Source organism: Oncorhynchus nerka, linkage group LG15 (assembly GCF_034236695.1).
Source record: "Oncorhynchus nerka isolate Pitt River linkage group LG15, Oner_Uvic_2.0, whole genome shotgun sequence".
Taxonomy (NCBI): domain Eukaryota; kingdom Metazoa; phylum Chordata; class Actinopteri; order Salmoniformes; family Salmonidae; genus Oncorhynchus; species Oncorhynchus nerka.
The window spans coordinates 50,598,535-50,616,467 of NC_088410.1; the positions used below are offsets into that span (position 1 = coordinate 50,598,535).

The following is a 17,933-nucleotide window of genomic DNA, read 5'->3' on the forward strand; positions in this document are numbered from 1 at the left end:
CCATCAGCTGGCCACTTACGCAATGTGTTAGTTTACGCTCATTCTTCAACATAAAGGCGTGAAACTACGTCTAAAGGCTGTAGACGCCTTAGGGAAGACGTAGAAAAAAGGAATCTGGTTGATATCCCTTTCAATGGGCAATAGGGATGCATAGAAAGACAGGGGTTTCAAAATAAGGGTCACTTCCTGATTGGATTTTTCTCAGGATTTCGCCTTCAATATCAGTTCTGTTATACTCACAGACAATATTTTTACAGTTTTGGAAACTTGAGTGTTTTCTATCCTAAGCTGTCAATTATACGCATATTCTAGCATCTGGTCCTGAGAAATCGGCAGTTTACTTTGGGAACGTTATTTTTCAAAAAATAAAAATAGTGCCCCCTAGCTTCAAGAGGTTAAACTGAAAAGGTTCTATATCGTTGGCGGTAAACCTCAGGAACAAATTCATAAATCTGTAACAGCCATTTTAACCTTATCATAGCTGACACTGTTGGCTACACCAAAAGCTGAAACTTGCCCTTTACCTGTCAACACACTGCAAGATTTAAAGTACGATCAGAATCAGGCCAGCTCCTAGTGTCAGCAACATGCTCAACCAACGAAAATAACATCTCAGGATCCTTATAAAATTTTGGCAACAACTGTAACTTTACAACATTATGAAAATTGGACGGGGCACTACCGAGAGAGAAGCGACCCCCTAGGTAAATCTTGGTCACCTTCCCAGAGCAAACTCTCCTGAATTAGTACACTCCAAATCCTGTTTAAATTCCAATTCCTTTTCATACTTAACACGATCATGCTCCAGATTAACACAATCATGCTCTAGCTGTAACAGAAGCAGTTCTTTCTGCTGTTAAAAAGACTACTAGGGCTAACAGTCGGAGGGGACATTTTAACAAGATGGTGAGGTGGCATGTCCTCGGCAGAGGCTGCCCCAGTGGTAACTTCTTGTATACCACTCTCCATAAAATTGGCCTTCAATATCAACCAAACATAATGTTTTTAGACGTTTATCACTAATTTCAAACTGGTAGTGTTCAGCGATCTTCCAACAGCTGTTTTAGTACATTATTTTAAGTTCCTCTGTTGGAACGCAAATGAACTCGTCTACATTAGACGCCATAGTCACAAGTAACTACTAAAAAAAATCTCGCTCTTCCCCTATGCTGAGCAGACCAGACCACAACAAGAGAAACGCTGGGCACCACAGGAGAGAGATGATACATAAGGAGCTTCGCCAAATCCTGCAATAACTCAACACTAGTCTTTGTGCGGATTCGTGGTGGATTACGCACTGTACCCCGCTGGCATGGGAAATAAAACAGCACGCTGGCGGATTCCCCCCAAGCCACAGATGTATCCCCGAGAACTGCTCAGTCCACGGACACCACACAAAAATAAAATAACCATGCCCAACGTATTCTAAAGTGAAACCTGTCACTAAGCCTAACAGCGGAAAAGTAAAGCTCTTGCTCCGGGTAGTAAATGGTACTACGCTACCCAAATCTCCCACTGAGGTACACAGCAGATTGTACTCACCTCCTTGGACCGATGTCCCAACAGCAGGTAGAGCAAGAGTTTCCAGCCTGGGCAGGGGCCTGGAAACTAACCAATGTTACACTCTTCAACGCAGCACACAACCAGCCACCCACTGCTGTGGAATGTTTAACAAAGGCAAACAACTGTGGGCCTACCAAACAGCGCAACTCAATTTTTGTTTTACAAAAGATGCAAACAAATCACCTAACTTCAGTTTTTCTCCCAAACAAAATACACTTACCAGTTAGCTTAACAACACTAGTATTATGCCTACTGGCATACCTTTTCATGCAGCGCACCATTTGATGTCGTCACCGGACTACTAAAGTCACTGATGTGTCTGCAAGGCACTATACCAAACACTTAAGACAATGCAGTGAATACCAACCAGTGCGCATCCCAAATAGCATTAACCCATCATAATGCAACAACAAAAAACTATCCACCAAAATGTCTAGGAACCAACCTTATAATCCCGGACGAGCCCCCACAACCGGCTCGTAGCCCATAACACAGAGAGTGACAACACGGAGATCAAGGAATAACAAAAATATTTATTAACTGAAGTTAACTACATACAATTAACAATGTGTGTAATCAGTAGTGTACGTGAGTGGTTGCGTGCATAGTTGGTGATAAGGAGGGGTGTTTGTGAGGTGCCAAAACAAACAAGCCACAAACTGCCACAACCAAAAATAACAGTGGGGAGTGTCTCAGTGAATGGGGATAGGTGTATTTATCCACGTGGCACACCTGAGCCCAGGTGTGTCCCATTTCGCGGTCTATCCTCCCAGCTCCGCCCACCGACATCCTATTAAGGAAAACGAGCAAAGAGAGAATTTGGCTGACAGTGGGAGGGTTGCCACACCAGCTAACCAAATAACACTTGCATCTCTAGCTTTAGCCACCGATAAACGATATGGGGGATAAAGTCGACCACACACCCACTCGCTAGCTTAGCTAGCTAATGTTAGGCTCTGTGTTTCTAGCTTGCTAAATAAATAGATACATAAATTGATTAAACTAGCCTATTTGCCATATTTTTTTTTACTTGTGGTCATTCCCCATGCTAGTTTGATTGTATTGACATTTCCAGACTTAGTTACATTTGTCTGTTTTTGTGCAAAACATTGAGTCATTGAAACTAAAACAGTGCATCCCGAAGGGCTGGAAGCAGCAAAAAATGTACTCTGCCAGCTGTGATTTACAACCTGATAGCAATATTTGTTGGACATCCAAGAAAGGTATTTGCGAATTAACTATATTAATCATACGTTGAACTCCATCCATCTATACTGCCAACAATGCATTACCCCATTTGAAATTTTTGTCAAATATAACTTATTTTATTACCTCTTATAAAGTTGGTTTTGTAGCATAAACTGGGAACTTTATAGTTTTGCCTAATATTATGATTGTCTGTTTGTCTCATATCTGCAAAGTAGTTAAAACGCTGTCAGTTCCACTTTAATAGTCTTTACATTTGACCTGTGTATTCAAGACCATTTGTGTGTTTGTGTCTGTCTTTCCGTATGTGTCTCCCAGCCCAAGTGCAGGTGCTCTCAGCTGCCCTGAAGGCTGCCCAGCAGGAGAGACAGTCTGAGGATACAGAGGGTCAGTCAGAGAGCCAGCCTCCAGAGGATGGGAATGGGGAACCAGATGAGGAGTTCTCCCAGAACGGAGGGACCGCAGAGGAGGAACAGACACCTAACGAGCCTCCCCAGCAGACCACAGATTCGGCACCCATAGAGGAACTGAAAGAGACCGAAGTGGAGTCGGAGCCTCCGGTGTCTCCGGAATCATCCCCCGACTCGCCTGTCCTAGTACGGGACGACTCGGACCACAGCAGTGTGGTGAGTAGGAATGTGCAGCTCTCCTTACAAGCATGATTCAATACACATCTAGATACATGGGCTTCGATACATTTACTTTTAGCTTGAAGGGATTTGATTAGTGGAATGAATCGATGCAATGCACTAACAAATGTTGAATGAACACATTCATTTTCAATTCTAAATTAATATCTGATACTGATGGAGCTGAGCGTGCGCGCATGTGTGCACAGAGTGGGGTGCCTCATAAGGATCCGCAGAAGGCGAATGGGAAATCTGACGTTACCGTCAATATTATTCGCCAAAGTACAATCATTGGACAATAAATTAGATGAGGTACGATTATGAATATCCTCCGAACGGGACATCAAAAACTAACATCTTATGTGTCACGGAATCGTGACTGAATGATGACATGGATATTCAGCTAGCAGGATATACGCTGCACTGGCTAGATAGAACAGCACTGGGAGAAAAATAAGACGAGGGGGGGCGGTATGTGCATATTTGTAAAAAGCTGGTGCACATTCACTGTAAGGTCTACCTACACCTGTTGGATTCGGTGCACGTGACAAATACACTTTGATTTGAAGTATTCAACCCCCTGTGTCAATTCATGTTAGAATCGCCTTTGGCAGCGATTACAGCTGTACGTCTTTCTGGGTACGTTTCAACGAGCTTTCCACACCTGGATTGTACAATATTTTCACTTTATTTTTATAATTCCTCAAGCTCTGTCAAGTTGGTTGTTGATCAAGTCTTGCCATAGATTTTCAAGCTGATAAAAGTCAAAACACTCAGGAACATTTCATGTCGTCTTGGTAAGCAACTCGTGTATTTGCGGCCTTGTGTTTAGGTTTTAGTCCTGCTGAAAGGTTAATTTTTCTCCCAGTGACTGTTGGAAAGCAGACTGAACCAGGTTTTCCTCTAGGATTTTGCCTGTGCTTGGCTCTAATCTTTAATATTTTTTTATCCCCCCCAACTTATCTAGTCTCTTTATTTAACCTTTTATTTAACTTGGCAAGTCAGTTAAGAACAAATTCTTATTTACAATGATTGCCTACCCCAGCCAAACCCAGAAGGCGCTGGGCCAATTGTACGCTGCCCTATGTGCGCCGCCCTTGCCAATGACAAGCATACCTATAACATGATGCAGCAATCACCATGCTTGAAAATATGAAGAGTGCTACTCTTATGTGTTGTATTGGATTTGCCCTAAACAGAACACTTTGTATTCAGGGCATAAAGTGAATTTCTTTGCCACATTTTTTCAGTTTTACTTTAGTGCCTTATTGCAAACAGGATTCATGTTTAGGAATATTTGTATTCTTTACGGGCTTCCTCCTTTTCACTCTTTCATTTTAGGTTAGTATTTTGGTGTAACACCATGTTGATCCATCTTAAATTTTCTCCTATCGCAACTATTTATCTCTAACTGTTGTCATGTCACCATTGGCCTCATGGTGAAATCCCTGAGCGGTTTCCTTCCTCTCCAGCAACGGAGTTAGGAAGTGTCTTTGTAGTGACTGGGTTTATTAATACACCATCCATAGTGTAATTAATAACTTCACCATTTAATGGCTACTTTTTTGTTGTTGTTGACCCATCTACCATTAGGTGCACTTCTTTGTGAGGCATTGTAAAACATCCCTGGTCATTTTAGTTGAATCAGTGTTTTGAATTCACTGCTCGATTGGGGTATAGAGAGAAGGTAGTCATTCAGAATGAATGTTAAACCCTATTGCACACAGTGACTCCATGCAAATTATTATGTGACTTGTTAAGCACATTTTTACTCCTTAACTTATTTAGGCTTGCCATAACAAATGGATTTAATACTTATTGACTCAAGACATTTCCATTTTTAATGAATTTGAAAAATGTCTTCCACTGACATTATGGGGTATTATGTTTATGCCAGTGACTCAATTCTCTTTTTAAATTCAGGCTGTAACACAACAAATTGGAATAAGTCGAGGTGTGCGGCTACTTTCTGAAGGCACTGTATCTCCGTATATGAGTTTATCTCTGCTAATTGTCTATATGTCTGTGTGTGCTAGCTGACTATGGTTTGTGTCCTAGATGACTGGTATGTTTGTATGTGTGCTAGCTGACTGATATGTCAAACTGTGTGTCCTCCCTGTTTTGGATAGGAGTCGGAGCTGATCGAGAGTGTGGAGGAAGAGGGGAAGGAGGACTCTGCTCCCAACCAGCTGTGTGAGGAGGAGAAGTCCATGGTCCAGGTCAGTTCTGCCAAACACTTTCTAAGCCTTTCTACTTTACATATTGTACATACATCGAGGGGACATTTATTAACATTTATGATTCAGTCAAGTCTGGAGTACAACTACCTTTAAGCTGCCATACGTTTTGTCTGAAAATAGTTAAAGCGATCCAATGTCCAATGAATTGCGATTGACAAGATCTAGGGCCAGTTTTCTGATACCAGATTTAGCTTGGACTAAAATGCATGCTCAATGGAGAAGCTTATGCCCAGTGCAGATCTAACAGCTGACATAAGAAGAGATGTTGCGAGACCAACGTTTTAAAATGTTTAGTTGTAGACCAACTGACTAGAGAAGTGTGGTTGAGCCTGGTTCCACTGTCACGTGGAAGCACAATGTATATATTTATGCAGGTTCTTTAAAAGTTGCTAGCTACTTTTAGCAAGGTGTTTAACAAACAGGTTTCATGAATTACATGCAGCCACTGTCTGGCTCACTAGAAAACACATCACCAGCCTCTTGCTCACAAGCCCAGTGCCTAGAGGAGCTGAAGAGAGGATCATCAAGCTAGGATAGCAACAACAACAAAAAACGTTACTCTTCAATATTGTGATGGGAAATGCATAGCACAAATAATTAGTTTTTTTTCACTTCTGTGAAAACAAACTGTCCACTTAGGAAGCAACACTGATTGACAATAAATTGCACATGCTGTTGTGCAAATGGAATAGACAACAGGTGGAAATTATAGGCAATTAGCAAGACACCCCCAATAAAGGAGTGGTTCTGCAGGTGGTGACCACAGACCACTTCTCAGTTCCTATGCTTCCTGGCTGATGTTTTGGTCACTTTTGAATGATGGCGGTGCTTTCACTCTAGTGGTAGCATGAGACGGAGTCTACAACCCACACAAGTGGCTCAGGTAGTGCAGCTCATCCAGGATGGCACATCAATGCGAGCTGTGGCAAGAAGGTTTGCTGTGTCTGTCAGCGTAGTGTCCAGAGCATAGAGGCGCTAACAGGAGACAGGCCAGTACATCAGGAGACGTGGAGGAGGCCATAGGAGGGCAACAACCCAGCAGCAGGACCGCTACCTCCGCCTTTGCATTTGCCAGAGAACACCAAGATTGGCAAATTCGCCACTGGCGCCCTGTGCTCTTCACAGATGAAAGCAGGCTCACACTGAGCACATGTGACAGACGTGGCAGAGTCTGGAGACACCGTGGAGAACGTTCTGCTGCCTGCAACATCCTCCAGCATGACCGGTTTGGCGGTGGGTCTGTCATGGTGTGGGGTGGCATTTCTTTGGGGGGCCGCACAGCCCTCCATGTGCTCGCCAGAGGTAGCCTGACTGCCATTAGGTACCAAGATGAGATCCTCAGACCCCTTGTGAGACCATATGCTGGTGCGGTTGGCCCTGGGTTCCTCCTAATGCAATAGAATGCTAGACATCATGTGGCTGGAGTGTGTCAGAAGTTCCTGCAAGAGGAAGGCATTGATGCTATGGACTGGCCCGCCCGTTCCCCAGACCTGAATCCAATTGAGTACATCTGGGACATCATGTCTCGCTCCATCCACCAACGCCACGTTGCACCACAGACTGTCCAGGAGTTGGAGGATGCTTTAGTCCAGGTCTGGGAGGAGATCCCTCAGGAGACCATCCGCCACCTCATCAGGAGCATGCCCAGGCGATGTAGGGCGGTCATACAGGCACGTGGAGGCCACACACACTACCGAGCCTCATTTTGACTTGTTTGAAGGACATTACATCAAAGTTGGATCAGCCTGTAGTGTGGTTTTCCACTTTAATTTTGAGTGTAACTCCAAATCCAGACCTCCATGGGTTGATAATTTTGATTTCCATTGATAATTTTTGTGATTTTGTTGTCAGCACATTCAACTATGTAAAGAAAAAAGTATTTAATAACTTGTTGTGTTTGGAGGACAAAGAATGCTGAGTTGCATCCAAAGAACACCATACCTACTGTGAAGCATGGGGTGGAGACATCATGCTTTGGGGCTGTTTTTCTGCAAAGGGACCAGGACGACTGATCCGTGTAAAGGAAAGAATGAATGGGGCCATGTATCGTGAGATTTTGAGTGAAAACCTCCTTCCATCAGCAAGGGCATTGAAGATGAAACGTGGCTGGGTTTTTCAGCATGACAATGATCCCAAACACACCACCCGGGAAACGAAGGAGTGGCTTCGTAAGAAGCATTTCAATGTCCTGGAGTGGCCTAGCCAGTCTCCAGATCTCAACCCCATAGAAAATCTTTGGAGGGAGTTGAAAGTCTGTGTTGCCCAGCAACAGCCCCAAAACATCACTGCTCTAGAGGAGATCTGCATGGAGGAATGGGCCAAAATACCAGCAACAGTGTGTGAAAACCTTGTGAAGAAAATGTTTTTACCTCTGTCATTGCCAACGAAGGGTATATAACAACGTATTGAGAAACTTTTGTTATTGACCAAATACTTATTTTCCACCATATTTTGCTAATAAATTCATTAAAAACCCTACAATGTGATTTTCTGGAATTGTTTTTCTCATTTTGTCCTATCATAGTTGAAGTGTACCTATGATGAAAATTACAGGCCTCATCTTTTTAAGTGGGAGAACTTGCACAATTGGTGGCTGACTAAATACTTTTTTTGCCCCACTGTATACAAAAAATGCACTGAAACCAAAATACCTTTTTAGTTTTGGTGATCTTCTCGGCTCTGGGTCATTTTCAAGTCCTCTGGTGGTTACAGTCTAACTTTGGAACAGGTAGCACCATAGAAAGAAGCTTTCTTGATAAACCGTCCATTTCGTCTGTTCTCTTTGGTGGCCATTTTTTTTGTCTTTTTTTAGATAAACAGCTCATTTTTGAATGGTAACTGTGTTACCTGTAGTTGTGAAGCTGGGGGAGAAGTACAACAAAAATGTAGTTTTGAAAGTCTTTTTTTACATTTATTTTATTAACCTCTCTTGGGTAGGAGGCAGTATTTTCACCTCCGAATGAAAAGCGTGCCCAAAGTAAATTGCCTTCTACTCAGGCCCAGAAGCTAGGATATGCATATAATTGGTAGAGTTGGATAGAATCAAATCAAATTTATAAGGCCCTTTTTACATCCGCTGATATCTCAAAGTGCTGTACAGAAACCCAGCCTAAAACCCCAAACGGCAAGCAATGTAGGTGTTGAAGCACGTTGGCTAGGAAAAACTCCCTAGAAAGGCCAAAACCTAGGAAGAAACCTAGAGAGGAACGAGGCTATGAGAGGTGGCCAGTCCTCTTCTGGCTGTGCCGGGTAGAAAACACTCTAAAGTTTCCAAACGGTTAAAATAATGTCTGTGAGTATAACAGAACTGATATGGCAGGTGAAAAGCTGACAAAAATCCATCCAGGAAGTGGAATTATTTTCATGTGGCTGTTTTTCAACTCCATGCTATAGAGAATCCAATGGGTTAGGAATCAGATTGCAGTTCCTATGGCTTCCACTAGATGTCAACAGTCTTTAGACATGGTTTCAGGCTTTTATTTTGAAAAGAGACGAGTAAAAAGCCATTTTGGTCAGAGGACAGAGGAAGTATGCAGACCTGATTTGGGTGCGCTCACGTTTGTTATTTTTCCTTTCTATTAAAAACGGTATTGTCCGGTTAAAATATGATTGATTATAAAGACAATAAACAACCTGAGGATTAATTTTAAACATCGTTTGACATGTTTCAATTAACTTTACCGGTACTTTTAGTATGTATTCGTCTGCCTGTTGTGACCGCCTTGGAGCCATTGGATTAATGAACAAAACGCGCCAACAAAACTGAGTTTTTGGGACATAAAGAGAGACTTTATTGAACAAAACAAACATTTACTGTGTAAATGGGAGTCTTGTGAGTGCAACCATATGACGACCATCAAAGGTAAGTGGTTAATTTTATCGTTATTTCTAACTTTAGTGACTCCTCTACTTGGCTGGTAAATGTTTGTATGTCCTGCACGCACAGGTGATACAGGTGCCCTTCCTAACGCCGTTGCTGTAAAGGAAGGAAACTGCTTACGAACATGACTGTTGTTTTGCTCTAGGACGCCCACAAGCCTCGTAAAACTCGTCTGAAGGTAGCCTGGTACCAGTTTAAAACATTTATGGAAGTCTATATATAGATGTCATTTAGTGCCAAAAAATGTTTGTTAAATATGAGTAAAAAAATAATAATCATCCTCATCTTTCTTATATCTGATAGAGGACAGGGCCCGGTTGCACAAAATATCTTAAGTATATTTTCCCTTGACGTTTGCTGAGCTTTAAGTCAGTTGCACAACACATTTTAAGACAAATTTCCACCTTTAATTAAGTGAAAAAGTTAAAGGTGCCCATGAGTTCACCTTAAGTGCTTCATTCAGTATAGATATCAAAGTAAACAGAATTTGTGGAGGTAAATACTGTAGCTAAACGATGAAAGGTACACAATCCATGACTACAAAGCTTGCTTTCTAGCTAGTTGCCTACTCTGTGGTAGCGTGACATGCTAAAAAGTAATAGAAAAAAGTTGAGAAAAAATAACTACAATGTTTTATCTAATGAATCAATTTGTTTCTCCTGTCTTAAACGTAGAAGTTCTATTTTGCGATCTCAAAATAAATGTGATCTCTTTGAATGAATGTCTCAAGTCTTGAATGAATGTGTTTCCATGTATGAATCTGTTGTTCAATTCATTTCTATGGGCTAATAGCAGTAAGGCAACATTCAATGTTTCATTTTTTGATACCTAAAGGGGTCCTAAAATTCAAAATAAAATAGCTAAATGATCCTCGGTATGACCATCCAAAAACAATTCCATATGCTAGCTTAATAGAACTCTTTAAGGATTAACATGATTTTTAAATGACTACCTGATCTCTGCACCCCACACATACAATTATCTGTAAGGTCCCTGAGTCGAGCAGGGAATTTCAAGCACAGATTCAACCACAAACACCAAGGAGGTTTTCCAAGGGTTCGCAAAGAAGGGCACCTGGTTGATGGGTAAAAAGAAAAAAGCAGACATCGAATATCCCTTTGAGCATGGTGCAGATACTGTATTTCTTACACTTTGGATGGTGTATCAAAACACCCAGTCACTACATGGATACAGGCCCCTTCCTAACTCAGTTGCCGGAGAGGAAAGAAACCGCTCGGGGATTACACCATGAAGCCAATGGTGGCTTTAAAACAGCTATAGTTTAATAACTGTGATAGGAAATAACTGAGGATGGATCAATATTGTAGTTACAATATTGGGGGATCCTAATAAAATACCAAATACTCCACAATACTAACAAAATGTGAAAAGAAGCCTGTACAGAATAAAAAATATTCCAAAACATGCATCATGTTTGCAACAAGGCAAAGAAATTAACTTTTTGTTCTGAATATACAAAGCATTGTGTTGGATTTTCCCCAAACATAACACATTACTGTGTACCGCTCTTCATATTTTCAATCATGGTAGTGGCTGCATCATGTTGTGTGTGTATGCTTGTCATCGGCAAGGACTAGGGAGGTTTTTAGGTTAAAAAGAACGGAATAGAGCTAAGCACACACAAATCCTAGAGGAAAACCTTGTTCGGTCTGCTTTCCAACACACTGGGAGACATTCACCTTTCAGCAGGACAATAACCTAAAACACAAGACCAATTATACAATAATATACACTGGAGTTGCTTCCCAAGACACCATTTGAATTTTCCTAAGTGGCTAAGTTACAGTGTTGAATTAAATCAGCTTGAAAATCTATGGCAGGACTTGAAAATGGCTGTCTAGCAAGGCCAACAAACCTACATGACTGAGCTTCAATCCAGGTGTGCAAAGCTCTTCGAGACTAAAGGTGTCCGTCCGCCTGTTTCCCAGCCAAAACAGTTTGGTAGAGTTTGTGCATATATTATGACAACATTTTGTTACACTCTCTGGAGGCAAGCCGAAATTTGGAGCCAAACGCCTATGCCCCTTCGTTGGTGATTGGTCAACATTAGGGATTCTTCAATAAAGTCTGTCATTCAATAAGAGATGACTCGTTATAAAAAAAAAATTATATTGAAAAATACTGCACCAAACTTACTTAAATGTAAAATGTGTTGTATACTTATCTAATCAAGATATATTAGTGTTATCTTTTTTATTTTATGTCGATTGTTGACAAAATGACACAACAAACACAACAAAGTGTGGAAAAGAGAAGGGGTGTGGTGAGTTTAGAAACAAATAATACTTTTTCAAAAGTTTTATGTAGGTGTAATTGTAAAAAATAAAAAAAAATAAAAAAAAGCTAGGATAGCTCACTGCAGCTTAACCCCTCAGAAATTGATAGTTGGCTGTCAGCTTGACTTAAACACTTAACTTTAGCGCACTGTTCTCTGATTGGCTAAACTGACTGTCTCCTCTCAAGTCTTTAGCTAAGATTTGACATGTTGCATTTTGGAAACTCCTCCAGCAGGCGACAGGAGATGTCCTAAAACTACACCATTCAGATCAAGTAAACTTTGTTCTAAATCTGCATAAAACGGTCTCGGTAGTCTGTGTCCGGGAAACCAAACCAGCCTCCTAACATTTTCTACTGACCGCTGCTGTTGCCATGGCTATGATATTGACAGGTTTTAACCACTCCTCTTACTCTTGTCCCCCACCCTCTCCAGAATGTGATTCCCCAGCAGCTGCTGGACCAGTACCTTTCCATGACGGACCCGGCACGGGCCCAGACGGTGGACACAGAGATTGCCAAGCACTGTGCGTTCAGCCTGCCCGGTGTAGCCCTCACCCTGGGCCAACAGAACTGGCACTGCCTCAAGGACACCTACGAGACCCTCGCCACTGACGTACAGGTGTGTGCTTTTTGGGGGCACTCCCATATCTTTATTTTGGGCTATACAGGTGGGGCCCTGACCGGGGTTGTGTTCATTAAGCACCAAAACTGACTGAAACCAGAAGCGTACAATTTCTTGTTCAATAAGAAACGCTAATTTTCCATTGCGAAGCGTTTAAAAAAAGTTTTCAGTTGCGTGCCCTAATGAACATGACACAGGACACTGGGTTCTAAAGGCACTGACAGTGGACGGGGTGACCCATTCATTTTTTATGAAGCCTATGCAGGGGTGCAATTATATCGAAGCGGAGTGGTCAATGGTGCGCGTGCCTATGAAAATAATAGGATTATATAAAATAGGATTCTGCTCTATTTTTAAAGCGGTCGTTATTGAACAATCACAGTAGAAAGCGTAGCCTGCATGATGATACGTCAGAACGTACCTGTACATCTAACAGCAGGACCAGCTAACTTGCCCGCTAGCTAGCTGGCTAACACTATCAGTTTACAGATTCACGTTTTAACAATAAAACATTTAAAAATGTTTTCTAATCCATTTTGATTAATAATTTGTGTTGCATGTAAATACAGTTGAAGTCGTAAGTTTACATACACTTATGTTGGAGTGATTAAAACTTGGAACATTTCCAGAAAATGAGGCCTACCTAAATGAGGCCTACAAACTCAGTGCCTCTTTGCTTGACATCATGGGAAAATCCTAGGGAGCTATTTCCAAACGGCTGAAGGTACCACGATCATCTGTACAAATAAAAGTTTGCAAGTATAAACACCATGGGACCACGCATCCGCCATTACCACTCAGGAAGGAGATGTGTTCTGTCTCCTAGAGATGAACATACTTTGGTGCGAAAAGTGCAAATCAATCCCAGAACAACAGCAAAGGACCTTGTGAAGATGCTGGAGGAAACAGGTACAAAAGTATCTAATATCCACAGTAAAACGAGTGCTATATCGACATAACCTGAAAAGCCGCTCAGCAAGGAAGAATCCACTGATCCAAAACTGCCATAAAAAAAGACAGACTACGGGTTGCAACTGCACATGGGGACAAAGACCGTACTTTTTGGAGAAATGTCTTCTGGTCTGATGAAACAAAAATAGATCTGTTTGGCCATAATGACCATGGTTCTGTTTGGAGGAAAAAGGGGGAGGCTTGCAAGCCGAAGAACACCATCTCAACCGTGAAGCACGGGGGTGGCAGCATTATGTTGTGGGGGGTGCTTTTCTGCAGGAGGGACTGGTGCACTTAACAAAATAGATGGCATTATGTGGATATATTGACGCAACATCTCAAGACATTAGTCAGGAAGTTAGAGCTTGGTAGCAAATGGGACTTCCAAATGAACAATGACACCAAGCATACTTCCAAAGTTGTGGCAAAATGGCTTAAGGACAACAAAGTCCAGGTATTGCAGTGGCCATCACAAAGCCCTAACCTCAAGCCTATAGAACATTTGTGGGCAGAACTGAAAAAGCTTGTGTGAGCAAGGGGGCCTACAAACTTGACTCAGTTACACCAGCTCTGTCAGGAGGAATTGGCCAAAATTCACCCAACTTATGGGAAGGCTACCTGAAACTTTTGACCCAAGTTAAACAATTGAAAGGCAATGCTACCAAGTACTAATTGAGTGTATGTAAACTTCTGACCCACTGGGAATGTGATGAAAGAAATTAAAGCTTAAATAAATCATTCTCTCTATTCTGACTTTTCACATTCTTAAAACAAATTTGTGATCCTAACTGACCTAAGACGGGGAGTTTTTACTAGGATTAGATGTCAGGAATTGTGAAAAACTGAGTTTAAATGTATTTGGCTAAGGTGTATGTAAACTTCCGACTTCAACTGTAGCTCGTCTAACAGATTACACACTCGCCGTCGGATCCTTACAAGGCCCCCCGACCTATGTCGTCGATATCTCCGTCTCTTTCTCATGCGAATGACAGGGATTTGGACCTTGTCGGTTGTCTGAAGTAAATCCTTCGAGGTGAGTAATAGCTGTCCTGATGACCAGAAGCTCTTTTTGGTCATAAGAGACGGTGGCAGAAACATTATGTACAAAATAAGTAACAAATAACGCAAAAAAACACCCACAATAGCACAATTGGTTAAGAGTCCGTAAAACGGCAGCCATCTCCTCCGGCGCCATTCTTTTAATGGTTACTGCTTCGTTTCCAACAAAAATAAATACAGATTTTTAAACTTTTATCAGACCGTGAGGTGTGAAAGTGAACAACACGCCATGTGTTGACATAATTTCATCATTAGAGATTGATGCACTGATACCCAGTATGTACGTTGCTATGCAAATGACAAGTTCAGTGACTGCTTGGTAACCGCGCTCATGATGTAATATGGAGTTATTAGTTTGCAACCAATACAGCTTGTCATTTTCACTTAAAGCTTAACTTCAATTACTTTTGTGAAGAATAGTGAATTGTTAGATTCATTATTCAATGAGTGGTATTGCAGCTTGGCTGAGGTAGGGAGTGGCTGTGTTAGCCTGTGTAGTCATTGACCGAGGCATATCAGCCATTTCCTCTGAGTTTTTACTCCCTGACACGTGGAAAGGTTTTGGTGTAGGGCCAAGCTGATCTTCTGTCTTTATATTTATTACCACTACAGTGGAAGGTGCGCCGTACGCTGGCGTTCTCCATCCACGAGCTGGCGGTGATCCTAGGAGACCAGCTTACGGCGGCCGACCTGGTGCCCATCTTCAACGGCTTCCTCAAGGACCTGGATGAGGTGCGCATCGGCGTGCTCAAACACCTCTATGACTTCCTTAAGGTGAGACAACCATACATGTAACAAGCAAACTGTGAACCGACTCAAAATCATCTATCTACATGTTGGTCCACTTGCTGTGCTGTTTTACTAGCCTGGTCCTAGATCTGTTTGTGCTCTTGCCAACGCCATTCCTCATTGTCAAGCCAAACATTGACAATGAGTTAGTATGGTAGCACAAACAGACTGGAACTTTTATCTGCCACATAGTTAATCTAGATTGGATTTATACTGAACCAAATATAAACTCAACAATTTCAAACATTTTACTGAGTGTACAGCTCATATAATGTTTTTTTTTTTTAACAAGGTAAGTTGACAGAGAACACATTGTCATTTACAGCAGCAACCTGGGGAATAGTTACAGGGGAGATGAGTGATAAATGAGCCAATTGTAGGCTGGGGATGATTAGGTGACCATATGAGTACCAGATTAGGAATTTAGCCAGGACACCAGGGTTAGCACCCCTACTCTTACGATAAATGCCATGAGATCTTTAGTGACCACAGAGAGTCAAGACACACGTTTAATGTCCCATCTGATAGACTGCACCCTGCAAAGGGATATTTTTTAGACCAGAGGAAAGGGTGCCTCCTACTGTCCCTCCAACACCACTTCCAGCAGCATCTATCTGGTCTCCCATCTAGGGACTGACCAGGACCAACCCTGCTTAGCTTCAGAAGCAAGCCAGCAGTGGGATGCAGGGTGGTATGCTAATGGCATATAAGGAAATCAGTCAATTGAAATACATTCATTAGACCCTAAACTATGGATTTCACATGACTGGAAATACAGGTATGCAGCTGTTAGTCACAGATACCATTAAAAAAAGTAGGGGTGTGACCACATTTGCCACATGCAGCGCGACACATCTCCTTCACACAGAGTTGATCAGGCCTGTGTAATGTTGTCCCATTCCTCTTCAATGGTTGTGCGAAGTTGCTGGATGTTGGCTGGAACTGGAACACGCTGTCATAAACATTGATCCAGAGCATCCCAAACATGCTCAATAAGTGACATGTCTGGTAAGTATGCAGGCCATGTAAGAACTGGGACATTTTCATCTTCCATTAATTGTGTACAGATCTTTGCGATATGGGGCTGTGCATTATCATCCTGAAACATGAGGTAATGGCGGCAGATGAATGGTACAACAATGGGCCGCAGGATCTCGTCATTTTATTTCTGTGCATTTTAAATCGCCATCGATAAAATGCTATTTTGTCCGTAGCTTATGCCTGTCCATACCATAACCCCACCGCCACCATGGGGCACTCTGTTCACAACATTGACATCGGCAAACCGCTCGCCTACATCACACCAGTTGGCCGTACTGCCAAATTATTTAAAACAATGTTAGAGGTAGAGAAATGAACATTCAATTCTCTGGCAACAGTTCTGGTTGACATTCCTGTAGCCAGCATACCAATTTCACACTCCCTCAACTTGATACATCTGTGGCATTGTGTTGTGTGACAAAACTGCACATTTTAAAGTGCTATTTTACCCATCAGAAGGTGCACCTGTGTAATGATCGTGCTGTTTAACCTCTTACCTCTACTTGGGACGCTTGCGTCCCAACTAGAGCTCTGGAAATGCAAATGCGCTACGCTAAATGCTAATAGTATTAGTTAAAACTCAAAAGTTCATTAAAATACACATGCAGGGTATCAAATTAAAGCTACACTCGTTGTGAATCCAGGCAACAAGTCAGATTTTTAAAATGCTTTTCGGCGACAGCATGAGAAGCTATTATCTGATAGCATGCACCAATACACTACAACAGAAAAGCACAGCAGGGGACGTAAACAAAATAATTAGCATTTTGGCGTTACACAAACCGCACAATAAAATAGAAAACAGTCATTACCTTTCACCATCTTCTTTGTTGGCACTCCTAGATGTCCCATAAACACTATTGGGTCTTTATTTCGATTAAATCGGGCCATATAAAGTCAAGATATCGTTATATGTAGACTGTGTGATAAACGAAAAAAACAGCGATTTCACAACGTAACGTCATTTTTTAAAATTCAAAAAGTAGACGATAAACTTTCACAAAACACTTCGAAATACGTTTGTAATGCTACTTTAGGTATTAGTAAACGTTAATAAGCGATAAAAATCATCCGTAGGCGATGTAAATATCATTAGCTGTCGTCTTGGAAAAAATTTCAGGAGAGAGCTCTTCCGGAATGATCTGGGCGGAGACCGGAGGTAAGTCGTGCCCCTCTTTCGGTTCAACCAAGAATCAAAGATGATTCAATTCACAAGACTCTAGACAACATGGGGATGCTGTGGGAGTTGAATGCTCGGTCTTATCTAATTCGGCTCACTGTTAACAATTGCTGGAAGTGGCGCAAGGATATTTATTTCCATTTTCTGTGATCAGGTTTTCCTGCGCTTTCCGATGTAACACACGTTATGTAATAGCCACAGTCGTGATTTAACCAGTTTTAAAAACGTCCGAGGGTTTCCTATCCACACATTCTAACCATATGAACGTACTATATTCCTGGCATGAGTAGCAGGGCGCTGAAATGTTGCGCGATTTTTAACAAAATGTTCAAAAAAGTAGAGGGTAGGAGCAACAGGTTAATCAGCTTCTTGATATGCCACACCTGTCAAGTGGATAGATTATCTTGGCAAAGGAGAAATGCTCACTAACAGGGATGTGTTCATGTAATTTGAGAGAAATAAGCTTTTTGTGCGT

At 41.8% G+C, this 17,933-nt stretch overlaps 1 protein-coding gene across 1 annotated transcript in view; it reads left to right on the forward strand.

Moving 5' to 3' along the window:
- The window catches only part of LOC115142858 (serine/threonine-protein phosphatase 4 regulatory subunit 1-like), a 42,606-nt gene that overhangs the window by 15,077 nt on the left and 9,596 nt on the right, over nucleotides 1–17,933 (forward strand). Inside the window, 4 exon segments of the mRNA XM_029682661.2 lie at nucleotides 3,088–3,395; nucleotides 5,528–5,617; nucleotides 12,250–12,435; nucleotides 15,061–15,222. Of these exon segments, the coding sequence (XP_029538521.2) occupies nucleotides 3,088–3,395; nucleotides 5,528–5,617; nucleotides 12,250–12,435; nucleotides 15,061–15,222 (746 nt within the window).